Raw genomic sequence first — 27,113 nt, forward strand, 5'->3', positions numbered from 1 at the left:
GCATCCTTGGATTTTGGTGTCTATAGGGTGGGGGGTTGGGGAGTGTGCTGGAACCAATCCCCTGTGGATACTGAGGGATGACTGTATTTGTTATTAGCCCCTACTCATATGTACAATTTGGGAGAGCCAAAGGTCTTTGTAATTACCATTTTAATAACAGATGATAGAAATTGGGGCTATCACTCAAGTTTGCCAAAACTTGGCTATCAAATGCAGAACTGCACGTATTTCAGTAATTGAATACATACTGTTGGTATAATTAAAGTTCTGCATTGTGGGAGGAGGACATTTTAAAAACACAATTTAAAATTTTGGTTTCTGAATATAAAATAACCAGAATGTTACCATCCTTTTTTTATTGTATTAATAAATCCTTTGTCGTTGCAGAGTAGTGTCTACATTATAAGATAAATAATTCATCAAACAGAGAACAGTACTTTTTTATGTGTTGTGTGAAAATTTACTCTGCCTCTCACAAATATTTGAACAGTTCACTATTCCTTCTTCTTTTTCTCTTGGCTTCAGAAACACCACACTTCCATGACTTTTTTCCTTACCTCACTGGCTGTTCTTTCTTTTCTTTCTTTTAAAGTTTACCATTTAAAGGTCTTAGGGCTAAGTTGTGAGCATTCTGTCCCTCTTTTTAGAGAAATACATTATACCTATAGAAAAGCTTGTAAAACCTGTGAATACAGTTTTAAATACCCATGTAATTACTATCCAGATTAAGAAATAAAATGTTCACACATACTGAAGAAGCACTATTTGTACCCCTCTCATTTATTGTGTTCCCACTCTCCCTGCTCCAAGATAACTGTAGTCTCAAATTTTTGATGATAGTCATGCTTTTGCTTTTCTGCTTTTCCCCTGTGGTTTGGTTTGGTTCTTTTACTACTCATTATGCAGCCCTAAGTGCTAATTTAAAAAATTCTTTTCTCCTATATTTAGAACTTTATCTAAATGGAATCATACTGTTTGTTTTCTTTTGATTCATCCATGTTCACATATGTGGCTATTACTTATTCATTGTCAATACTGTCAAGTGTATAGATTCCCATTGTATGAATATACCACAGTTCGTTTATCTATTCTACTGTTGATAGACATTTGGGTTGTTTTAGTTTGACGCTATTATGAACAGTGCTGCTGTGAAATTTCCTTGATTACCAATGAGGTTGAACTTACTTTATTTATTGGCCATTCTCCTTTATGAATTTTCTGTTAATTCTTTTGCCTGTTTTTGTGTTTGGTTTCTTGTCTTTTCTTGTTTATTTGTGGGAATTCTTTATATATCCTAGACACTAGTCCTTTGTTGGTATTATGTGTTGCAAATAATTTCTCTCCGTTTTGGCTTATTGGTTCATTCTCTCCATGGTATTTTTATGTAGTCAAATTTATTTGCCATTTCCTTTATATTTGTGTTTTTGTGTCATGTTTAAGAAATCCTGTATTACTTTGATACAGTATGATATCATATTATAATTGATATGATATGATATTGATATAATCAATATAATTAATTATATTGATATAATTAATTGATATTATAAAGATAAATACTTATATTTTAAAGTTGATAGTATTTTAGTAACTTTTTATTGAAATACTTTAAGTTGCAAGAATAGTTCAAAGAATTCCCTTATATCCTTCAGATTCCCCAGTTATTAACATCATGCCACATTTACTTTATCATCTCTCTGTTTATATGCGTGTGTGAGTGTGAGTGTGTGTGTGTGTTGTTGTTGTTTTTTCCTCTGAGTCATTGGAGAATAAGTTGCAAGCACGGTGTCCCTTTTAAATACTCACTGTATATTTTCTAGGAACAAGGACATTCTTACCTAAATACCATTATCAAAATCAGGAAATTAACATTCACACAATACTATTATATCTAATCCATAGACCTTTAAAAATTTTTGCCAGTTGTGAAAATAATGTTCTTCATATGAAAATTTTTCTCAGTATCAGGTTAATTTATTTGTCATGTTTCTTGAGAGTCCTTTAATTTGGAACATTTCCTCATTCTTTGTCTTTTATGACCTTTAAAATTTTAGAAGAGTTCAGGGTTGGGTATATAATAGAATTTCTCCCAACGTGCATGTCTGGTTTTTTGGCTGAAATAATGTTGTGTCTTTCTCATTTCATTACATCAGGAGACACATAATGCCACTTTATCCTATTCCTGGTGATATTAACCTTGATCACTTAAGGTGGTTTCTGCCAAATTTCTTCCCTGTAAAGTTACTGTTTTTCTCTTTGTAATTAACAACATATCCTTATAAGGAGGATACATTGAGACTATAAAAATAGCCTGTTTCTTATGACTTTTCACCCTTTAGTTTTAACATCCATTGCTTAAATTAGTTGTTACTGTGGTAGTTGTTGCTATATTGGTGGTTTGCTAATTCTGTCATTCCTTCTCATTTATTAGCTGGGATTTTATTATAAAGAACTTTTTTCTTACCAACACTCCATTCATTCATTCATTCATTTTTATTACATAAATTCGTGTGAATTTAAGGTTTATAATGTGCTACTTTTATGTATTTATATATTGTAGTATGATTCAGTTGTAGTGATATTTATCACATTACACAGTTTTAGTATAATATTGTCTGTATTCATTATACAGTGCATTAGCTCTCTGTGGCATATTTACTATTCATTGTATTTATTTTTTCATGTTAATATGAACTTGTAGGTTCTTATTTTATTCTATGGGTAATAATTTCATAGTATCATTTTTCATTTTATGTTCAAACTCTCCCAGATTTGGCCAGTGGCCACTAGCTTCTGTGGCCTTTTGACATACCTTCATCATTGTTTGAACACTTCCTTACTTTCTGGCAGAAGACATTTCAGATCTTCTTTACTTTCCCTGCCTTAACATTGCAGTCAGCTGTTACTCCAATGAGCCCTGGTTCCTTTTAGTAGGAAATAGTATTTGGAAATCAGTATCAAGGCATTATATGTGCTTATTGCTAATAGGGTGTCACTGCTTCTAGGAACTTTAAATGGGCATGACTAGGGTATATGTGTATGTGTACTTCATAAATATATTTCTCTGTGTGTGTGCGTGTGTGTGCATGTGTGTGTTTGCGTTTTTAAAAACTGCAAGTTTTAACTGATAACTCCAATTCCAATTCAGCACCCTTTTTTTCATATTGGTGATTCCCTTCTTCAAGAATGAGAAATCTAGTTTCCATTAGCCTCAACATATTATTTGCTCAATCCTATAATACACAAAAAGTAGTTTCAGAATTAACACATACCATTAACTTGAGGTTAATATATGCATGAGTAGTTTTCTGAGCATTGTTCCATTGGTCTATTTATTTGTCTTTCTTTTTGTCATTACCACAAGTCTCAATATCTGATAAAGTCTCTTTACTTATTCTTCAAGAGTATCTTGGCAATTCTTGACCATTTACACTTAGGAATTTTAGGATCAGCTTTTCAAGTCCTCAAAGGGGAAAAAAAGCACTATTAGGGTTTTGATTGGATTATATTGACTTTATAAATCACTTAGAAGATAATTGACACCTTTACAATAGAGTCTTCCAGTCTTTGAATATTGTATATATCTCCATTCATTTGTATATTATTTAGCATCTTTGAGTAAAGTTTGGTGACTTTTCCCCATAAAGGTTTGCATATGTTTTGTTAGAATTATTCCTAAGAGCCATACTTTTTAGATTCTAATTCTAGACCAGTCTTTATCATCTGTGTAACTTTGGGCAAATTGCTTAACTGCTCTGTACTTTTGTCTCTTTATATGTGAAATGAACATAATAATAGTATTTAACAGGTAAGAGTTGTGAGGAATATTAAATGTGCTAATATACATAAAGAGTTTAGAATGGTGCCCTGTTTTAGCCATCACTGTTATTTGGTTTTTAAATTGTTACTAATACACAAATGCAGTGGTGTTGTTTCTTGATTTCATATTCAGCTACCTTGATAAACTCGTATTTCTTTCTCTACTCTAATTAATTTTTCTCTTACTTTAGTGAGATGCACTGAACTTCTAAAATTTGCATAGAAATGGAAAAGTATCTAAAATAGTGAAAGGAAATAAATGCAAGGCTTAATATAAACCTGCAGTAGTCAAACCAGTTTGATAGTGTTGAAAGGTTAGATAAATTAATGGAGCAGCATATAGAGTCTAGAAATCGACCCACATGTATGTACTCAGTTGATTTTGAGCAAAATTACCAGTGTAAAAATTCAATAGGGAAAGGAAAATCTTTCAACAAGTAGTTTTGGACAGGTGGTTATCCATATTGGAAAGAAAATAAACATTGATCCGTATCTCACACCATACTGACACATTGACTTGAAATGGATCTTAGACCTCTATGTAAAACTTAAACCTATAAAACTCCTGGAATAAAACATAGGAGAGGGGACTTCCCTGGTGGTCCACTGGTTAAGACTCCGACCTTCCACTGCAGGGGGCGTGGGTTCGATTCCTGTTCAGGGAACTAAGATCCCATATGCCATGCTGTTTGGCACGGCCAAAACAAAACAAACAAATAAATCTTATATTAAAAAAAAAAACTTAGAAAATCTTTGTAACCTTGGGATGTGCAAAAGTTTCTTAGGTAAAACGCAAAAAGCACAAACCATGAAAGGAAATAATTTATATATTGTACGTACATCAACATTTAAAAGTTTCACTGATTGAAAGGTACCATCAAGAAAACCACAAGGTAAGCTGTAGACATTGAAGAAAATATTTGCAACACATATATATAAGACAAATTCGTTATATCAAGTTATATAAAGAACTCTTATAGCTCAGTAATAAGAAAACAAACTATTAAAAAATGGCCAAGGGCTTCCCTGGTGGCGCAGTGGTTGAGAGTCTGCCTGCCGATGCAGGGGACACGGGTTCGTGCCCCAGGTCCGAAGATCCCACATGCTGCGGAGCGGCTGGGCCCGTGAGCCATGGCCGGCTGAGCCTGCGCATCCGGAGCCTGTGCTCCACAACGGGAGAGGCCATAACAGTGAGAGGCCCACGTACCAAAAAAAAAAAAAAAAAACCCCCCCAAAAAAATGGCCAAAAGATTTGACAAGATATTTTACAGAAGATGGTATATGAATGGCAGTAAACACATGAGAAGGTGCTCAACATCTCTAGTCATCAGGGAAATGGAAATTAAATTACTGTAAGATATTATTACATACCCACTAGAATAACTAGAGTTTAAAAAGTTTCCTGTACCAAGGATGTGGAGCATCTTTTACTAGCATACTGTGTTGATGGCAATGTAAAATTTAGGAAACTCTTTGGTAAAGAGTTTGCCAGTTACTTAAGTTAAATGTGCACCTACAATATAACCTAGTCATTTACCCAAGAGAAGTGAAAAAGTTAGTGTCCACACAAATACCTGTATGCAAATGTTCATAGCAATTCTATTTGTAATGGCCAAAATCTGGAAATATTCTATTACAGGTGAATGGATAAACAAAATGTAGTTTATTGATGTTATGAAGTACTATTCAGCAATAAAAAGGAATAAATCGTTAAGGACAACAGGATTATGTTGAATGAAAGAAGCCAGGCAAAACATTATTATGGGGCTTCCCTGGTGGCACAGTGGTTGAGAGTCCGCCTGCCGATGCAGGGGACACGGGTTCGTGTCCCGGTCCGGGAAGATCCCACATGCTGTGGAGCAGCTGGGCCCGTGAGCCATGGCCGCTAGGCCTGCGCGTCCGGAGCCTGTGCTCCACAACGGGAGAGGTCACATCAGTGAGAGGCTCACATACCGCAAAAAAAAAAAAAAAAAAACATTATTATGAATGAAAGAAACCATATAAAAAAGAACACCTGGTATATGATTCTGTTTATATATAATTCTATAAAATGCAAACTAATCTTTAGTGACAGAAAGCAGATCAGTTGCCTTTTGTACTTGTACAGTTTATTGTATGTAAATTAGAAAAGAGAAATAAGTCATATCATTTCAGTCTAATGCTGACAACCCTCCAAAGGCTCCCATTTTTTTCAAAGTATTAAATGCCCACATCCTTACATTGGATTGCAAGCCCTATACCATCCACTTCAATTTTACTCTTTTGACATATCTCCTTTGATGTTCTTCCCTTGCTCCTTTTGCCCACCAAACTGACATCCCTCTAAAGCATGTTAGGTATGTTCCCACCTCCAGATTGTTCCCACTAGTTATTCCCTCTTCCTGGAGGGCTTTTCTCCCAGATACCCTCAGATTTTGCTCCTGCTGCCTTCTTTGACCTACCCTGACCAGCCTTCCCTCAGTACTCCTGATTCTTCCTGTTCTATTTTTTTAGTAGTATTTATCACCTTCTTATGTATGCAGTTAACTTATTTACTGTGTTTATTGTTTATTTCTGTTTTCATCAGTCGAAATAAGCTTCACCAAGGTAGTTTTTTTTCTTCTCTACTTAGTTTGTGCCTGACACAAAATAGACACAAAAAATATTTGTTGAATTAATGTTTATTTATTATTTGGTTTTTTCCACTACTGTTTTCGAAGTTTAACACTGTTTTGTATTTTCACCTAGGATTTTTAACTTTCATACTTATTTTACCAAAATATAGAGTTAATTGATACCTGTAATCTTTTCTTATATAATATAAGAACTTTAGGACACTTTAACTCCTTTTACCTTCTCTTACCTCCTCCTAACTCAAGATATTATTATGTTTAAAACTTTTTAGATTTTAACATTTCAATTTGTTAATTATTTTATACAATCAATATTCATTTAGATTAAGCCATATATAACTCTCTTAAGGCCTTGCATTTCTTCTTGCAACTCAGATATGCCATCTGGGATTGCTTACCTTCTGCCGGAAGGATATCCTTTATTATTCTCTTAAGGGGAAGGTCTGTGTTAACATGTTTGAAGTGTTCATTTCCCCAGAAATGTCTTTATTTTGTTGTCAGTTTTAAAAGATATATAGAGTTCTAGGTTGACAGGTTTTTTTTTTGTTTGTTTTTTTTTCCAATGTATTAGAGAAATCAGTACACAATAGTCTGGTTTTCATTGTTGCTCTTGGAAGGTCAGCTGTCAACCTAATTACTGCTGTTTTCTCTCTGGCTATTCTTTAGATTTTTTTTTTCATCTTTGATGTCTACAATTTCAGTATGATGTGTCTGTTTAAGGATTTATTTTTTCTACCTGGAGCTCAAAAAGCTTCTTGATTTGGTGGATTGTTGTCTTTTACTGGTACTAGAAATGATCTTCTCATATATTTCTCCTTCACACTGTTTCTTTTCTTACTTTCTGGAATTTTGATTAGACCTGTTATACTCTCTTACTCTGAGTATCTCAAACTTTCTTTCATATTTTCTATTTCTTTATCTCTCTGAGCTGCATCCTAAATAATTCCTTAGGGACTTCCATTTTACTAATGGTCTCTTCACCTTTGTCTAATCTGTTGTTAAATTTGTCTGATAATTTTAGATTTCAGTAGTTGTGCTTTTTATTTCTAGAAATTTTATTGATACTTGGTTCTTTTTTTTTTTTTTAAGTATCTTCCCTACAGATATTTTTCAGTATGGCTTTTATTTCTTAAAACATACTATTTAAAAATCAAATCAAATCTGATAATTCCAATGTCTGAAATCTTTGCAATTATTTTTCTGCAATTAGATATTTCTTTTTCTACTTTTTTCTTTTTGAGTTACTCAAAAAGCTTAGTCTGCTACTGTACCAGCATTTTTGAAAAACAAAATAGTTGTGCTTTTTTTACATAGTACATACTCTTTGTAATATTTTAAATGGCTCTGTATTTTGTCTAGTGACTCATAATTTATATAATAATTCTTCAATTTAGACATTAAGCTTGTTTCTTTAGGGCTTTGCTATTATAAATAACGCTGATAAACTGATTTCATAGGTAAAAATGTCATCTCTTCATTTGTATTACCTTAATTGCTGTTGTGGTAGTACCTTTTCCAAATGTAAAATATGTATTCTTAGTTATGCGAATCTTAAACCTTTTTCTTAAAAGTTTGTGTAAACCATTGCCTAACTGGTTACTTTGCTAAAATGTTTCTGTTTCTGCTTATTTGAGGAATGCAGATTTACAGAAACTTTGCAAATGATTCTTTTGTCGAGTATTAACAAATATTCTTGTTAATCATATTTTACTTGGAAACAGTTATTTAAAATTTGGCCCTGGTAATTGTTTGCCAATTCTTTCATTTATTGCTATTTAATGTTCAGTGAGTGTTATCTCAAGAATTTTCCTCATTTCTCTAAAACCTACTACAAGTCTTCTGCCTCATACCCCCCACCCCATAGCCATTTGTATTAGTCTCTTTGTTTTGTTTTAAAAGTAGGTCCCTTGCCCTTCCCACAAATCTCAGTGGTTTACAGCAATTAACATTTATTCCTCTCACATGACTGACACTTAAACAGCTGCAAATCAGCTTTTGCAAACTTCCTTCACATGTCTTTTTGATGGAGGGCCCAGGCTGAAGGTGTCACTACATTTGAGACATGGCATTCTTGTGGCAGAGAGTAAAAAAATAAGAGAGCTGGTGTAAACCCATAATGCCTCTTAAAGCTTCTGCATAGAGGCAGTTTATGTCCTATTTGTCCGTGTGTTTCTATCACATGACTGAGTGTGGTGGGTGTTGCATAGAAATGAATGCTTCTCCCACAGGAGACACTGCAAGTCACATGACTGACCAGAGTTACATGGAAGGGTCAAGTGAATACTTGGCAACAGTAATACAATCTACAGTATCTCTTCTTATTTTTTAAAAATATATCTTAAAATTTATTTATTTATTTATGGCTGCACTGAGTCTTCATTGCTGTGCGCGGGCTTTCTCTAGTTGCAGTGAGCAGAGGCTACTCTTCGTTGCAGTCCATGGGCTTCTCATTGCGGTGCCTTCTCTTTTTGCGGAGCACGAGCTCTAGGCGCTTGGGCTTCAGTAGTTGTGGCTTGGAGGCTCTAGAGCGCAGGCTCGGTAGTTGTGGCGCATGGGCTTAGTTGCTCCGCGGCATGTGAGATCTTCCTGGACCAGGGCTCGAACCCGTGTCCCCTGCATTGGCAGGTAGATTCTTAACCACTGCACCACCAGGGAATCCCTACCATATCTCTTCCTATGTTTAATTTTCTAGTGTAAATTTTCGCGATAACTTATACCTGTACTGAACCCTCTCTGATAAGTCTTCCTTTATGCCTTAAATATAGTTATTTCTGTTATGAAAGTGAATCATTTTACCTATCATCTTTTTTTTTAACTTTTTACTTTATATTGGAGTATAGTTAATTAACAGTGTTTTGTTACTTTCCGGTGTACAGCAAAGTGATTCAGTTATACATGTACATGTATCTATTCTTCTCAAATTCTTTTCCCATTTAGGTTGTTACATAATACTGAACAGAGTTCCCTGTGCTATACAATAGGTCCATGTTGGTTATGCATTTTAAATATAGCAGTGTGTACATGTCAATCCCAAATTCACTAATTATCCCTCCCCCCACCCTTCCCCACTGGTAACCGTAAGTTCATTCTCTAAGTCTGTGAGTCTGTTTCTGTTTTCATTTTACCTATGATCTTGAGCCTACTTGAATGTAAGTTTAGCAAGGGCAGAGATTCTTGTCTGCTTTATTCATTGCTTCCTCAGCACTAGAAGAATGCTTGCCTCCTAATGTGCTTTCAATAAATATGTTTCCCTTCTTATTTCATCACTCTGTCAGTTATTCTCATTTTCTGTGTCTTCATTTATTGTTGGTTCTCTCTGCTAGCTCTGTCCCTGAAGTCTCTCAATGACTGTATTTTCTTGAATTATTTTAATCACAGCTACATATTTAATAAATTCTGTTAAATAATTATCTTTAATGAAGAGAATAAACTTATATGATCTTTTAACTCCTCTGGAAAATGTAGCCTACATACTTCCTCCTATAAATATGCATATCAGCCTATCATTAGGGTAAGAAACCCCAAAACCTTCCCTTTGACTCTTACAGTCTAGCTTCTCACTGTTGCTCTAAAACTATTGTTTACCTTTTACATTTCTCACTCTCTTTGACTTTTATGGAAGGCCCCCTCCCCTAAAACTCTATGTCTCTAGATCCTGAGGGACTATAATTCATTATAATTCACTGTTTTGTTTTGCTTTCTAAGGTTTTTCTCTTTTCCTTAGAATGTTCCTCTTCCTTCCTCTACCACTTAAGTGTACTAATACTCCCAGGTTCTATTTATAGCTTTCTTCATTTCTTGCCTTGTGCCCTTTTTAGCAGAGCTCTCATTCATATGGCTTTCACACTTATTTCTATATAGATGATTTACAAATCTGTGTCTTGTAATAGTTAGAAATTCTGAGTTCGCCCCCTCGTTTCCACTTGTGGCATTCCCATTTGAGTTTCTCACTATCACCTCAACCTTAACTTGTCCCAAACCAAATTGTTTTCCTACTAGTACTGACTCCTCCATTGGAACTAACTCTTGTTTTTATTGATGGTTCACAGTCGCCAGGCTTCTAAAAGGAGAGGGAATACCAGCCTTTGTTTAGCATCCAGTGCACACTAAGCACTGCTTTTCACTTACTGAATGTCCAGCTCAAGTTTTACCTCCTGAGAGACCTTCAAACAGTCACAGTGATCCTTTGCAATCCCTTCTTCTTAGACCACTTACAGTATATTTGTATTTAAACCCATATATCCTCAGCCTGTGAATCTCCTGTAATTCATACTTTTAGTTTGTAAAGCCTCTCAAAGGCAAGGATTTTTATTTCATACTTCTTTTTGTCAGCACAGTACCCCCCAGGTACAGTACAATTTAATAAGTATTTGATGAGTTTTGCGTAGAAACAATGCTCTAAATAAGGACAAGAATATCAACTTAAATAACAAAACTAAATCTAAGTAGCAAACTAATAACTCAAAATTAAATAATATTTTAGCTGTACTCTTGAACCTTGAACCCAGTTGAAAGGGGTTAGCCTCTGAAAGTGGCAGAGGCTCTTTACTTACCATTAAGGATCACCTGTTGAACAAATCTTTACTCTATAACAGAATCTCTTTATCAGTAATACACCTTCATATAGCCATTTTATATTGCTATAACCATATTTATAGAAGGTAGTATATTTATTTTAGCTTCTCTTCCCCGTTAGGTGCACCAGGAATAATTTCCTCACCATATGCAGGGGCTGCTGGATTTGCCCCAGCGATTGGATTTCCTCAAGCTACAGGTGACTAACTCTAAAGTTGAATTTGAAATGATTTCTTAATGATGGTCTATATTTTCCAGGAACTTATCAAAATGAAAAATATTACCATATTTGAAGGATTTATAATAAAAGCATTAGGTGTTTCAGTCATAGAAGTGGCTCATGTACAATATATGATGCACAGCTTTCTTGTGTTTATAAATAATTCTCTCTGGTTCCATTCTCAACTCCAAAATTCCCTTATATATTCTGCATCATTTATGCTTGCCATTGGCACAGATAACTATAGGTTGACTATATTAATAATCTCTGATTTGCCTTTTTGGTTATTATACAAAATATATGAACTGCTTGCTTATAAGCTTATCAATTACATGTTAAACAGACTTGTGTGTTATTTATCTTTGTGTCCTTAAATGCCTTTGATGGCATTTAATACATAGTATGCAGTCAGCAAACATTTGAATTAATAAACATTTACTGTTAAACTTATTTGTAAATCCTCTTTTTTTGTTTTTTTGATTAATGGGTTTAGAAGATTACCGTAGAGGGTATGCATGCTGTTTTATTTCAGGAAAAAAATATATTTTTTTCTTTAAGTAATAGAAATAATTAAGAGATAGCAATCGGTTAATACTTTGATAATGGCTCTCTGACTCTTTTCCAAATAGTAAACAAAATGAATTTGATCATAACTTAAGGAGGAGAAAAAAATGCTTTATGATTTTATTGCTGGTGCTTAAAGAATACACTTGAGGTTGGTGATTAGAAAGAAGAGTGGCTTAGTGTTAAGCCTAGTCTACACAGTACCTTTTTACAGCTTCCGGGTGATTTGTGAATATAACTATTTTAAATTACAACATAGTTGCTTTCTGGCAATAATCTTTGTATCCTACCTTTCTAATTCTGGGAATTTTAACTGCTCTCTTCACTGGAGAGGATGAAGTTAACTAAAAAGAAAAGAGTGATTTAAAAGGTTGAGGTTCATTTAAGTTTTAGGTTTTTGGTGGTTTTAAGACATCTTAATGTATGTTTAATTAAGTGAGTAATTCTACCTATCCCATCAAAATGAAGGCATTATACATTGTTTTTATGTGTTTGAAGCTCCCAAAAGTTTAATTTTTATACATTTGGAGGTAGTGATATATGGTTTCCCTCATTTTAGTTATTTCTTTCTACACACTGTATGTATAAAACACTGTATTAGATGTTAAGAAAGAGAAAAAATGTGTAAAGAGGGCTCCTGAGTTGATAAGACTTTTAAGGTGTAGCAGGGGGATGTACATATACACATACACACATGTATGTACCCTACAGTGTAGCTAAGGTGTAGTGTTGGCAGTATATAATAGACTTAAGGAAGTTATTCAAAAGTTGCAGGGGCATGGGAAGAGGTCATGCAAAAGACTATTGAGTATAGATTTCATGGAAAAGCATCCACCCTAAGAAGGTGATGTGCACGGTTTTAAAATTCAGCAAGATGATGGTAATAATAACTTTCCTTAGATTGTCAAGCAGAATAGTATGATTGTAAACTATATTGCAATTTAATTACATGATTTGTGATAAACTGGCCAGACTCTGTCTATTATAAGGAATTTTGAGCTTAAAGAATCAATAAATTAAATAACTGGTTTATTTTATATCAACTAGAGATTTTATCTTAGATAATTTTTAAGCTGAGAATACAAATAGTGGGACATTCAGAGGAAGTGTAGTGTTTTAGGTATAGTATATAGTGTCAATATTCCAGTATTGTAGAACTTTCAGTAGTTCTGAAATATCTGGGGGAGTAGAGAGCTCTGAAAATTCTTGCTGCAAAAGAATATTGAATCCTGTAAATTTGTTCTTGATGGTAATAATGTTTTGCAAGGTTACAAAATATTTTTTCCCCATGCAGAATGTATGTATACAATTTACCTGTTTTAGGTATACAACTCAGTGATTTTTAATAAATTTACAGAGTTGTGCAGCCATTACCACAGTCCAATTTTAGAACATGCATTACTACCTAGCATGCATATATGTGACTTCTGCTGAAGGACTTTTTACAAAAATATGTATCTGGTTTTATGGTAGAAGTCAATGTGAAAATAACATCTACTTTAGAGAAATGTGCTGGAATATATTTGTTTTAAGAAATAGAAGGAGTACTTGTAGTTATAGACCCTTTGAAAAACCTAATGGCTTTAAGGCCAGTGAATTTGGTTGCTATGCAAAGCACTGTATAAATAATAAAATACTAAGTATGATAGTATCAACGAATACAGCGCTCTACTTCCAGACTCTGGAGGGCAGAAAACTGACCTTTGTTATCCTTATGGTAGCTTTGAAACATTTTCTTCTCTACTTTTGCTTTTGTCTTCATTTATTTACTTAAGTTGTATTAAGTGTTGTAATTCTCCAGATAACTAGAATATGAAATGCTTTTGATGTTTTGAAAAGGTCTGTCAGTCCCAGCTGGACTAGGTCCCGGAGCTCTTGGTCCTCTCGCAATCACCTCCTCTGCCGTCACTGGAAGGATGGCCATTCCTGGGGCTGGTGGTATACCGGGAAATTCTGTTCTACTTGTCACCAATCTTAATCCTGATGTGAGTTGAAAAGTATTATATGTAAAAAGTCTTTCAGGAGGAGGTATTGTAGCTTCTGACCTAGAGTTAAATTCAATGAAAATGTTTATTTTAAGAATTTTTATTAAAATTCATCACTAGTATATACAGAAGCAGCACGTAAAAAGTCAGTGCTTTGAACAAGTAAACTTACTTAAAATTTTTACTTAGACACTGATATTTTGTGTTATCCTTTTCAAACAGCTTATTACACCACATGGACTTTTTATCCTATTTGGTAAGTAATTTTTTTTGTTGTTTTTTATATTATCTATGATGTGAATTGAGCATATTGCATCATTCAGTAATATTTATTACTGCTATGTGCCTACTAGTGTGTTTGACACTGAGGATAGAATAGCAAGGAAGACAGTAAGTGATTACAGTTACAATAAAATTTTATAAAAAGGGAAGTAGAGACTGTAATAGGAACATACAGCTAGGAGACCTAACCTAGCTGAGGGAATCAAAGATGATGTACCAGTAGAAATGATAGTTAAGCTGACTTGTGAAAAATGAAGACACATTAGCCAGGCAGAAAGGGAGGGCAAATGTCCTTTCACAGATAGTAGCGGTGAGAGACAGAACTCGTGTAACATAGAAATGAAGAAAGCTCAATGAAGAGTGTAAGGGAGAGACATGTTGAAGCTGGGCAGATGGATAGGGGCAAGGTCATTAAGAGCTTTATAAGCTATATTAAAGAGCTTCGTTTTTAACTTAAGAACAGTGGGAATCCATTGACTAGTTTTAAACAGGAGAGAGGCATAATGAGATGTTGATTATAAAAATAATCCCCTAACTTTCCAATAGTGTGCCTCTCAGTTAAAAAAAATATTTAGCCAGGTACTCCTAATCTATATATGATTAATTATTCATAAAGTTCATCCATCTTTTACTATACTCTTTAGTATAATATGTACAAACATATAAGAGCAATGAAGTGATATTTAATATTTTAAAGATTTTTCTTATGACACTTTTTAAAATAAAAATATTAACATTTAGTGAGAAGTATGATTTAATATGCTTCATTATTTTCAAAAACCTTTTTCATTTTGGTTCAGTATCCCACGAACTGATTCTAAATTCACTTTATTTTAGTACTTGATCTTAATGGTTGTCATAAATGAAAAAGATACCTCATAAAGATATACAAGGGAATCCTCTGGCGGTCCAGTGGTTAGGACTCAGTGCTTTCACTGCCAGGTCCCAAGTTCAGTCCCTGGTCTGGGAACTGAGAATCCCGCAAGCTGCGTGGGCATGGCCAAAAAAAAAAAAGATAGGTGATTTGAATGGAAGTGTTTCACTGTTGCTGTACTAAATAATTATGATACTAATTTTTCAGTCTAATCCACTAAATTTTGTTGTACTTTACCTAGAAAAGTTCCATTTTTCCTCTTGTTAAATTAGTTGATCTTGAAAACTGTTAACATTAGCATAATGGGGTTAAAACTCACTCTTCATGTGGAAGAATTTTCAAGAGGATGGAAAATGGTTTCAAATTTTTTGAGTGGGTAATAGGTTTTTTTGTTTTGTTTTGTTTTGTTTGCGGTACGCAGGCCTCTCAGTGTTGTGGCCTCTCCCGTTGTGGAGCACAGGTTCCGGACGCGCAGGCTCAGCAGCCATGGCTCACGGGCCTAGCCGCTCCGCGGCATGTGGGATCTTCCCGGACCGGGGCACAAACCCGCGTCGCCTGCATCAGCAGGCAGACTCTCAACCACTGTGCCACCAGGGAAGCCCGGCAATAGGTTTTTTTAACAGCGTTTTTGAGATATAATTTACAGCCATTACAATTCTCTGACTTCAGATGTACAACTCAGTGATTTTTAGTAAATTTATAGAGTTGTGCAGCCATTACCACAGTCCAATTTTAGAATATCTCTATCAGCCCACAGAGAAACATTATACTCATTTGCAGTTACTGTAAAAGTTTTTATTCATGACACATTTATGTAATTTTCATTAACAAAATCTTTTATTAATGCTAAACGTTCATGTCTCTTTAATAGCCAGAGCACATTTCTTTCTAAAAGTAGTTAATTTCTCACTCATTTAGAAAAATATCACCCTCAGCTTAAAGAAGAAATTATATGTTATTTTTTACAGAGTATCTATTTCAGCCACTTGTCATTTCCGAAAAGGGCAGCAAATTTGGAATACTTGTCTTTTTTTTTTTTTAATTTTAGAACTACCATTCATCTCTTAAGTTTAGTTGCTCTTAGGGGCTTGCCCACAAGATAACCAATACTCCTTTGTGTAACTTGAAGATTGTCATAGTCATTCTCTCATCCTATTACAAAGTATGGTAATGATGCTGCTGTTTAAATATCTTATTTTTATGATATTGGCGATACCCTGTTCCACATAAATTGCAATATATTTTAATACACTAAATTTTAAAAATGAGAGAATGCCCTTCATATTGTAGAAACTTCTGTATATAATTTCTTCTATATGTTGAAAATTAGTAAAATGTAGTTTTTCATACTGGTTTATATAAACAAATCAGTACAAGTAAAAGTTTATTTTCCTCCCACACCCCAGTGAATCATTTTGCCTGCTTTTGGGGGTGTGGGACCCACTTTGGGGAACACTAGCATAGAAAAAATGGATGTAATGAGATCAGTTAGGAGGCTATGGTGATAGTCCAGATGTGAATTGGTGATAATAGGTTTGATGGTAGTGAGGATGGGAAGAAGTGGACAAATGTGAGAGATATTTAGGCCATAGAATCAATGAGTGCTGGTAGTTGACTGGATGTGTAAGTGTCTAAGGAAAGGGGTAAGTCAAAAGATGACTCCCAGATGTCTGACTGGAGCAAATATGTGCATGATGGTACTGTTTATCAACAGAGTTAGTGAACACAGGAGGGTGCAGGAAAGAGCAGGTGAATCAGTTGAAGTGTTTATGGGACATCCAGGTGAACGGGGGTACTAGATTAATAAATCTGGAACATAGGAGAGATTACAAATTTGGGAGCATTTGTATGAAATTGCCCAGGGAAAGCATATAGTATGAGAAAAGAAGCTTTCTTTAAATATATTAGTAAAGTTAATTGAACATTACACAATCAGCATTAAAAAATTGTTTTGTTTTGTCTTTTTAATTAGGAGTATATGGTGATGTACATCGAGTGAAGATAATGTTTAATAAGAAAGAAAATGCATTGGTTCAGATGGCAGATGCAAATCAAGCTCAGCTAGGTACTAACGATTAATAATAATAATAATAATGATAACCTGCCCCTTTTATATGTGAATTTTCCTATAAAATAAACTTATGGCTAGTAGGAAGAGTACCTCCTTATGTTAATATCTCCATTATTATTTGGATCTGCTTATATTTTAAGATTTTAAAATATTTATTATTCTTTGAAGTTCATTTATCTATTTGAATATATTGTTGATGTTTAGAGCTTTGACTCTAGGGTTTTTCCATTAGCTTTAAACTAATAAACATGACTTGTTTTCTTTCATTTTATTTGTTTGTTTGCTTATTTATTTTCCTTTCAAATTAAGTTTTCTAGAACTGTTGCATGGCATAACAGTTTGGGAATACTTCATAATGATGGTTCAAGAAAGTGTCATTCTACAATCTCACCGCTTATTATTATAGTGGCTGTTGAAATATTATTGCTCAGATTTTTTATTTAAAAAGCTTTACTTGGGATTAAAAATAGATAGCTAGTGGGAAGCAGCCACATAGCACAGGGAGATCAGCTTGGTGCTTTGTGACCACCTAGAGGGGTGGGATAGGGAGGGTGGGAACAAGACACAAGAGGGAGGAGACATGGGGATATATGTATAGTATAGCTGATACACTTTTGTTATACAGCAGAAACTAACACACCGTTGTAAAGCAGTTATACTCCAATAAAGATGTTTAAAAAAAATTTACTTGAGATTAAACTAATTTATTCAATAATCATTTCCTGAACATGTGGTATGTTTCAGGCATTCTGGAACTTCCTAGCACTCTGCTAGGAAAATAGTTACTTTTTGTTGTATTGCTTTTCTTTCATTACAGAAAAACAGAGTCATTTAATACATTTTCGTATATAAGAGTTTTTAAATTTAAAACCATTTTTAAGCCCTCAAACTGACAGTATAATTTTTTAAATGACTAAATAAAAAGAATTATGATAGACAGTTTTACAGAGATTCTATCTTAGTAACCAGACTTTCCTTATTTTCTTCTTATGCACCAGCAATGAACCATCTGAGTGGTCAGAGACTTTATGGGAAAGTGCTTCGTGCTACACTGTCCAAACATCAAGCAGTTCAGCTTCCTCGAGAGGGACAAGAAGACCAAGGTCTGACTAAGGATTTTAGCAATAGTCCTTTGCATCGCTTTAAAAAGCCTGGCTCTAAAAACTTCCAGAATATTTTTCCACCATCAGCCACTCTGCATCTTTCCAACATCCCGTATGTATCTAATTAGTTACTATTCATTTAGATGATTAATAATCTACAGTATATGGTTTGGGGAGGTAAAAACTGAAATTATTCTAACGTAGCAGTTGTCCTATTCACTAATTTCTCGTAAGATGATTTATTTGCCATCATGTCTTAAGAAGTTTATCTCTAACCATACACTATGAAAGTGAAAGATAGCAATGTTTTAAATTTTTCTTTCCAAACAGAGAATTAGCATCTGTTAACTTTCAGTTATAGAATGGCAAAAATCTGTGCAGAAATATTCCACTGGTGTATACTTGTTCATCCTTTTGTATAAGTAAAGAACCTTTAGTGACCAGCATAGCAAAATCAAATAATTTATGTATCTAAGAATTTGGTAAAACTGAATTCTCTATTTTTTACCTACAAGCTGCAAAGCCATATATATATCTAAAAGCTAAAAATTTTCTTGTAACCACTCTGTATTTAACCAGTGTTGTAGCAGACTTGTTCTTTAGTCATCATCTAACTTAGAGATCGACAAACTATAGCCTATGGTCCAAATCCGTCTGTTTTTGTAAGGCCCATGATCTAAGATTGGTTTTTACATTTTCAAGTGGTTACGGAAAAACAAAAGAAAAATTTTTTGTGATTTGAGAAAATTATATAAAATTAAAATTTCACCTTCCATAAATAAAGTTTCATGGAACACAACCACATTTATTCATTTATGTATTAGCTATAGCTGCTTTTGAGCTATAACAACAAAGCTGAATAGTTACAACAGAGGCTGTATGGCTATCAGAGCCTAAGAAATTTACTGTATGGCCCTTTATAGAAAGCACCTGGCAACCCCAGTTTTAGTTCTTGAAATCCTTGATGTACAAAGGGGGCTATGTTGGGTCTTCGTTGCTGTGCACGAGCTTTCTCTAGTTGTGGCGAGCAGGGGCTGCTGTTTGTTGCAGTGTGCGGGCTTCTCATTGCAGTGGCTTCTGTTTGTGGCAGAGTGTGGGCCCAGTAGTTGTGGTACATGGGCTTAGTTGCTCAGCGGCATGTGGGGTCTTCCCAGACCAGGGCTTGAACCTGTGTCCCCTGCATTGGCAGGCAGATTCTTAACCACTGCGCCACCAGGGAAGTCCCAAGTTGGCAGTTTTATATAACTTAATCTAATACATGAAGAGGGATAAGCTTTGGGAAGGAAGGATAAAAGCTGTGGGGTATAGTTGTGTGCGAGCACCTGTGTGAAAAGTTAAAGACTGAGGGAGTGGAGAAGGGTACATTACTGGAATATTTCTGAGAATGAGAATGGGATTTGAATAGGAAGAGAAAATAATTATTCAAAATGCTGTTGAATGCCCAGGCTCCTAGCTAGTCTCCAATTAGGCTATATGGAGAAACCTTGAATCCGAATTGGGCAATGGCTCAAACCTCATGCCAGCCAGGCAACTGGAAGAGTCACTTGAGAAAAAAATCTAGAAATTTAGCACCTCATCACTACAGAGTCAGGGAGAGAGGCAACATATTTAAATACTAAAGCAGGCTCCCTCTTAAGTACATTTATCCAGGAGCTGGTCTCAAGTTGCAGCCTGCATTGGACATGTAGGTAGAAGAGAGAAAAGACGTTAATACTTTTTTTAACCATCTGCCAAGTCTGGGCACTGTGCTGGTGTTTTACATGTGTTACCTCATTTAATCTCCATAATAACCTTCTTTTAAAATTGTGGTTAAATACATAACCTAAGTTTTACCATTTTAACCGTTTTTGAGTGTACGTTCACATTAAGTACATTCATAGTGTGCAACCATCACTTATATCCATATGCGGATCCTTGTCATCATCTCAGACTGAAGCTCTGTACCCATTAAACAGTATCTCCTCGTTTCTCTCTACCCCCAGTCCCTGGTAACCACTATTCTACGTTCTGTCTCTAGCAATTTATCCATAATAACATTTGGAGTAAAGGTCATTAGTTTCATTTTAACAATGAAAGTGAGAGGCTCAGATTAAGTAACTTAAGAGTGACATACCAGGTGAATGAAAAATAGAATGTGAACTTATATCTGTCTCCTTGCAGAGCCAATTATTGTTCTATAACACCCTCCTTGCTGGGAGTTGTGAGATGAGGAAGAGTCTGCTTTTAGTCAGTTGATTCTCATGTGATAGACCACTGTATTAGTTATCTACTGCTGCGTAATAGATCACCCCAAAACTTAACAGCTTAACACAATAGTAGACGTTCATTATCTCAAACTGTTACTGTAAGTCAGGAATCCAGAAGTGACTTAGCTGGGTGGTTTTGGCTGAATCTCTCATAAGGTTGCATCTGAAGGCTTAATTGGGGATAGAGAATCCACTTCCAAAGTGGCTCACCATATACTTAGTTGTTGACAGGAGGAGCTGTCAACTTGTGGCTCCTTGCCACAAGGAGCTCTCCATAGGGCTGCTGATCGTCCACGTGAAATAGCAGCTGGTTTCTTCCAAAGCTAGTGATTCAAGAGAGGGCAAGGTGGAAATTGCAGTGTCTCTCAGCCTCAGAAGTCACATGTGTCATATCTACAATACCCTGAGGGTTACAGAGGACATTCTTATTAGATATGGGAGGGGAGTACCAAAAGTGTGACTACTAGGAGGCAACAGTAGTTGGGGACTATCTTAGAACCTGGTTACCACATACACATGTTCATAATTACCCTGAAAGTAATTGAAAATCTACTGGCCTAGTAGTGGAAAACGCTGGACCATAGAAGACAAGTCAGAGCTAGGGAAGTATCTTTGGAAGTACTAGAGTTAATTGTGGGTAATAATCCCATTGAAAGAATAAATATAGAAAGATTTTCTTGTTCTTTATATACTGCCCATGTCCTGTGCAAAAGATTTGAGACAAAATTCCATCGTTTGAGAACATGTTTGCATCAACCTTGAACATCTTTCAGGGCACTTGCAAATCATGTCTTCATTGCGTGGCTTTATGCTCTTTGAAATGTGAAAATTCTGGAAACTTGATGATTTCAGGAGTTAATCTTTGCATCATTTAAAAATTAGGGATAAAATAGTTGACTCTCTCTGTAATGTTTTCACAGTCCCTCTGTTACAGTAGATGATCTGAAGAACCTTTTCACAGAAGCCGGATGTTCAGTGAAGGCTTTTAAATTCTTTCAGTAAGTCCATGCTTTTAAGAAATACATTAACATTATTTAATATGATCTGCAAATGTTTAAGGTAGTTTAATGAAGTCTTCTAGGTCTGGGGAAGAGGTTTGTAGGCAAAATTAATTCTATATGCTTTTTCTATTTCTTCTACCATTTTCAGGAAAGATCGCAAAATGGCACTCATTCAGTTGGGATCTGTGGAAGAAGCAATCCAGGCTCTCATTGAACTTCATAACCATGACCTTGGAGAAAATCACCACCTCAGAGTTTCCTTCTCAAAATCTACAATCTAACTTTTCTGTGAATTTTTCTCCTAAGACTGGACCATAATTTTAGTAAAACCCTTCAGACATAGACTGAAGCAGCTCAAGACCAATTCTGCCTCTTTCACAAAAATAACTCTTCCTGAGTTTGATATTCAAGTATATTCAAAAAATCATGGGATGTTCTCTTTTCCCTTAAACCCTCTGCCAATACGTCACCAGAGGCATGTTTTTCCTTTGTCCCATAGTTTCTAAAATGAAAATAATCTTCAGGAAAAAAGAATCAGGAAAAAATTTTTTTTCAATAATTTAATTCCCTATATTAAATTGGATTTCAAGAGGATGGTCTTTCTTTTCGTTTGGGTCCAGATCAGCCTTATACAACATTTCTAAACTCCTTTGTACTTTGAAAAATTTAAACATACAGACTTTTAAAATTACTTGACATAAGTAATTTAAATTACCTACAACCAAGATTTTAACTGTATGATTCAGAAGTTTGACTCCTCTAGAAAACTGTGTTCCCTTATAAGTTACATCAGTTATTTGGCATATACTGATATTTACTATACATAAACAAATTGGGTTGTATTGGAAGCAAATTTATAAATCTGCGTGTTTTCTTTCACTTTTTTTTTCCCACTGTAAGACACTCCTTTGCATATCTTTAACTTTTTAAGACTATTTGGAGAATGAAGTGTCTCAACTGTCTCCAGGGAAATTAAGTGGAATCCAACCAGGATCTATTAAGATGTCAGAATAATTAATAATTTTATTAGGAAAAAACATGTTTTAAATTTCAAAATGACACTTGCCGAATAATATAATATGATCTTGGAAAATTTAAAAAGAAAAATAATCCTACTTATAAACTACTTTTTTATAGTTGTTTTCAGAAAAAAGTTTACAGTCTTAAGGAAAATATTCAGGTCTATCATATGGTTTGACAGATTTTTTAAAAGTTATTTTTGGTAAAGTCTTCTTTTAGAAAAAAATCAATCTCAAGGGTTTTTTGTACCACTATAATCTCTAATACTTATTCAGAATTACTGTGTATTTACTTAATTTCCTATTATGTGCCTTATTATGTGCTTATGATATAATAGGTTAGACTTTTATCTAAGTATCTTCAAAGCTATATCGTGGGCTTGGTGAGCATTTGTTTTTTCTTTCCCTGTTTTGGTAAGGATTTTAAAGTTTTTTTCATTGCAATTTTAAGTGATTTTCAATAACTACTAGTTTCTATTCAAATTTTTTGGTGCTTTGGTGTAGAGATGGGGTGAGGAAGGGTTAAACGGTTTGGGGAATAACTCAGTGCACACCTGTAGGCCTCTTCATATTGTGACCAATAGTGGTCATTGCCAGTTATAGCATACCAATTTGGGGCTATAACATGCAGTCTCAGTTCTGGATCTTGTCTGATCTTTATCACCCATTAGAATTTGTCTCAGGATTACTTGGTTTTTGTCATATACTTGTGAGAACTTGCTTTTCTTTGTTAATGTAACTTCATTACTGAGTGCCCACATATATGGAGTATGAGAAGGTGGATTCTTTCTCATACTCTGTCCCTCTTTTTAGTTGAATGTGAGAGTACATTTTAATGTTGCTTCAGTGATTGTATAATGTAAAATTGTTTCTTTTTAGTTAGATACTTTGCTTTTGTTAATTCCTTCAGTGCTTGATCGGATTTTTTTAAAGCAGAATTTGTTAAAAGGGTCATTTTTGTCCACCCCTTTTACACTTTTCAGATTCTCAGAGTGGTTCATCTCACCTTTTAAAAGAATATCTCAATTTCTTTGCTATATTCCAGCCATTAATTTGAACACAGGAAGAAATTTTATAAAAACTTAGAGACTACAAAAGATAATTGTTAAAAAGCAGAATTCACTCAACGCTGAGCAACAATTAGTTGTTAGAATACAAAGGAGGACACTATATTGAGATCTTTCAAAAGGATCAGTTTTACTATTGGCTGATAGGTATAATCATTTATCTAATTTTTATTTTTTTCACTTATGGAATATATTTTTACCAAAACACTGAGTAAGAGGGAAGGGGAAAAAACGCTTTCTTTAAGAAATCTCCCCAAATTGCTTCATTTTTTTCCTTCCATACAGGCACTATTATAATTTTCAGTGGCATGTTAAATTGGTTTTTTTTTAGTTAGGAATTACTGTGTAGTTTTAATTCATGATTCCTATAACAGTCAGTGTAAGTAGCAGAAGTGTAGCAGAAGGGAGATCACAATGGTATTGAATGTAATTTTGAAGTAGGGAATGGCCTTCATATTTGAGAGAGAACATTGGAATCCTTTTCAGGGATTTGCGCGCGCGCGCGTGTGTGTGTATAGATAAGTGTATATACATACATACACTTTTCTAGTGTTGTACATACATATGCACATTACATACATCTTAATTTATTGACAAAGAACATTAATCAAATTAAGATTTGGAAAAGGTGAGATATTCTTGTTTAAAATAGTGTGTTTGCAACCATCAATTTGTGTCTAAAATTAGCTGTAGCACATGGATGTTGTCCATATTGGGCTATTTGCTCTTTGAATTATAGAGGTCTACAGTATTTGTGTTGGTATAGTTTCTGTAAAAAGATTTTAAAATATCAGGGCAGTGGAAAAACTAGATCTTTGTATTTTTTGCTTTGGCATGCATGTAGTTGATATCTTCTGAGCAATGTTTATTTTTGCTGTTGAGCTGTTATAGTATCCTATTTTTAAGTTTATTTACTTAATTTTAAGGAGTATTGTCTTATTTTTGGAGGTGTCTGACTTTAACACAAAGTATGTATATTCAGGACTTTATTAAAAAATAGCAGTACACGTTTAACAGTAGCAATTTATGCCAAAAAGTTCTACTTTGAGATTTAAATAACTTGCATAGCAGTAAATTGTTTTTCCTGTGAGATACAAATAGAAAAATAACCTTAATAATTTGATAACTTACAGGAGAGTATCAGAATTACCCAATAGCTTCTGCAGAATGCCATAAATTCGTTATTTAAGGCTAAATATTGTTATGTTAATTTGTAGTAATGTTTCTGATTTTGTTGAAAGTTGCAAATCTCACAGTTTTTAGAGATAAATTCCTTATGGAAGCAATGCCTTTTTTTGGCTCCACCTAGGATGGTGATTATAGGTTCTGCTTCAGTTGATTAAAAGTAACTCTCATGAATGTCTCTGATCAGTTTTATATAAACTTTTGAAAGCTTCCATGTCATTAGGCAGCAAAGGTTATATATACATTTATATTAACATGTAATTTCTCTTCGGTTTCCACTAAGTATTTTTGGACAAAAGATGACAAGCTCAAAAGTATGTGTTCCCCCCCCACCCAGTGAGTCACTTAAAAGCCCTGTTTGCCAAACTATCAGCCTATCTCTTAGAAAACCTAGTGTGTACTGCTATTTTTAAAACCAAAAAGACAGCATGACTATGCGTAAAAGCATTTTTCTTAACTTTTCCTTTGTCTTGATCTGTTGTTAACAAGAATAAAACTGCCAGACTTAAAATATTCTACTGTTGTGCTAAAAGAAATACAATTTAGATTGCACAGAACTTTTTCTTTAAAGAAAATATAACTCAGCTGTCTTTTAAGAGCTGTATTATTGTCTACAAGACTATTTGCAGTCTTTTTTCAGAGCAAATTTTAACAGCTAATTGTGAATGATTTAAAAAATAGAAAATTACTAAAATATTAGTTTTGGGGGTTTTATAGAGGGAGAAAAACAAAACAGGACCAAAGGTTATGTGCCTTCTTCAGTAGTCTTAATTGATCTTTTCTTCCTATTTGAGACTAAGGTAGTATCAGTATTCTGGTTTTCAGGAAATACATACTATAGTTTTAAAAGAATGTTGTCCCACACACCATCCGTTCAAGCAAACAGTTGTAACTGTAGAATGAAGTCTCAGTTACACTTTTTGCCTTCATCACATAATATTCATTATATAGCATTGTGCAGGTCCAAGAACAGAGCTGCTCGTAATGTTTGTGGTAGTCGTCTTAGTTTCTGTAACCTGAGGCATATGTTCCAGAGAACAGGGATATTTTTCTGGTCCAGTGACCTTGGTGATAGTAGTCATGATTGAAAGCTGCTCATGGCAAGCTTAAATCAGCACTGTAAACAGATTTTTGTTGTTGTTGCTACATTGTTTTTAGTTCTTGAATCTATGTAGTAGTTGTAATAACAAATATTTAAATAGCTATTTTTGATGTCGTTAAAAAAAATCATACTCTAGCCTTTTTTCCCCCTTACCATTGTTACCCAGATCTTTAAAAAATTCATCCCACATCCAAAAAGTACTAATTATAAAGACTGCTGACCAAGCAAAGTTTTGCATCAAAATGTCACCTCATTGCTCTGACCAAAGACTGACTGTTCTGGTTTTGACTCCTTTCTGTTAAGCATTTCTTTTCCCAAGCTCCTTTCTGAAAGAAGATCCAGTGCAAAGCGGCCTTTACTTTCTATTTCCTATCGGCGAATAGACTACTTAGAGAAAATGGGAGTTTAAATGTGAACAGAATGGATTAGGACAACATGGGTTTTATGGGCATTTTCAGTACTGTATTTAAGAAAAAAAAAAATAGCACAGCTAGGAGCCTCTGACATTGTCTCGTGTTTTATGTGGTCTGTTCATAAAATTCCCTTTTTCAGTTTATAAGAATGTTCATCTAACAGAAGAAAATGCTGTAAATATTTGTAACAACATTTTTTAAAACCAGGCCGAAAAAGAAAAAAAAACGGTTTTTGGGAACAAGTTAACATATAAAGTGGTTTTATATAAAACATCAGTTGTCTTGTATATTTTGATAAGCAGCAGTACCAGCTTTCATTTGTAACACAGTTTGTGGCATTGGAAGAAAAGGATTCTGTGATTACTGAAGTGAATTATGTTATAAATGCGAAGAGAAGATAAAATATTAAAAAACATATTTTCTAAGTGCGTAGTGCATGGTTAATTCAAGCTTCTGTACACTACAATATATTCCATTTTTGTTCAGTTTGTATATTTGCTGACTATTACTTGATATCTCTAATCTCTTTCCTAACAAGTATAGCATTGTAGCATGCCTTTTAATAAATGTCATGACATCTGTACTCTCTTAAAAATATTTCTGTGTTCTTGTCTGTACTTTGGGTTTCCCCTTGTCTTACCTGTAATTCTAATGATGTCATATTTTCTTTGTCATAGCCATCCATCTAAACTTGTTATAGTGAGAGCATAGCAAGCACATATTCATACCACTTTAAAAACTGAAAAACCTTAAGTCTACTAATCACCTCTCTTTTACTTAAGGAACAGTTCTCATTTTGAGAAACAGAATGCTTTTCTAACCGTCCTACAAATAGCTGCTTCAGTGGCACGCCCCCTTTGTACAAGTACATGTTGGCACATTTGCATGAGTGATGTCTTTCGCTCTCTTTCTGTGCATCTCTCTCTCTCTCTCTCTCTCTCTCTCTCTCTCTCTCTCTCTCCCTCTCACACACAC

At 34.4% G+C, this 27,113-nt stretch overlaps 1 protein-coding gene across 6 annotated transcripts in view; it reads left to right on the plus strand.

Moving 5' to 3' along the window:
* Positions 1–26,735, plus strand: part of PTBP3 (polypyrimidine tract binding protein 3) — a 102,657-nt gene extending 75,922 nt beyond the window's left edge. For all 6 annotated transcript variants that reach the window (XM_024757252.1, XM_024757253.1, XM_024757254.1 and 3 more), the window contains 7 exons: positions 11,128–11,205; positions 13,630–13,775; positions 13,998–14,031; positions 16,904–16,996; positions 18,001–18,217; positions 21,272–21,349; positions 21,501–26,735. In XM_024757252.1, the coding sequence (XP_024613020.1) occupies positions 11,128–11,205; positions 13,630–13,775; positions 13,998–14,031; positions 16,904–16,996; positions 18,001–18,217; positions 21,272–21,349; positions 21,501–21,633 (779 nt within the window). In that variant the 3' untranslated portion in view covers positions 21,634–26,735. The remainder of the gene's footprint in view (positions 1–11,127; positions 11,206–13,629; positions 13,776–13,997; positions 14,032–16,903; positions 16,997–18,000; positions 18,218–21,271; positions 21,350–21,500) is intronic.
* The last annotated feature ends 378 nt before the right edge of the window (positions 26,736–27,113 follow it).

Source organism: Neophocaena asiaeorientalis, unplaced genomic scaffold (genome assembly GCF_003031525.2).
Source record: "Neophocaena asiaeorientalis asiaeorientalis breed wild unplaced genomic scaffold, Neophocaena_asiaeorientalis_V1.1 scaffold432, whole genome shotgun sequence".
NCBI classification, from domain to species: Eukaryota; Metazoa; Chordata; class Mammalia; order Artiodactyla; family Phocoenidae; genus Neophocaena; species Neophocaena asiaeorientalis.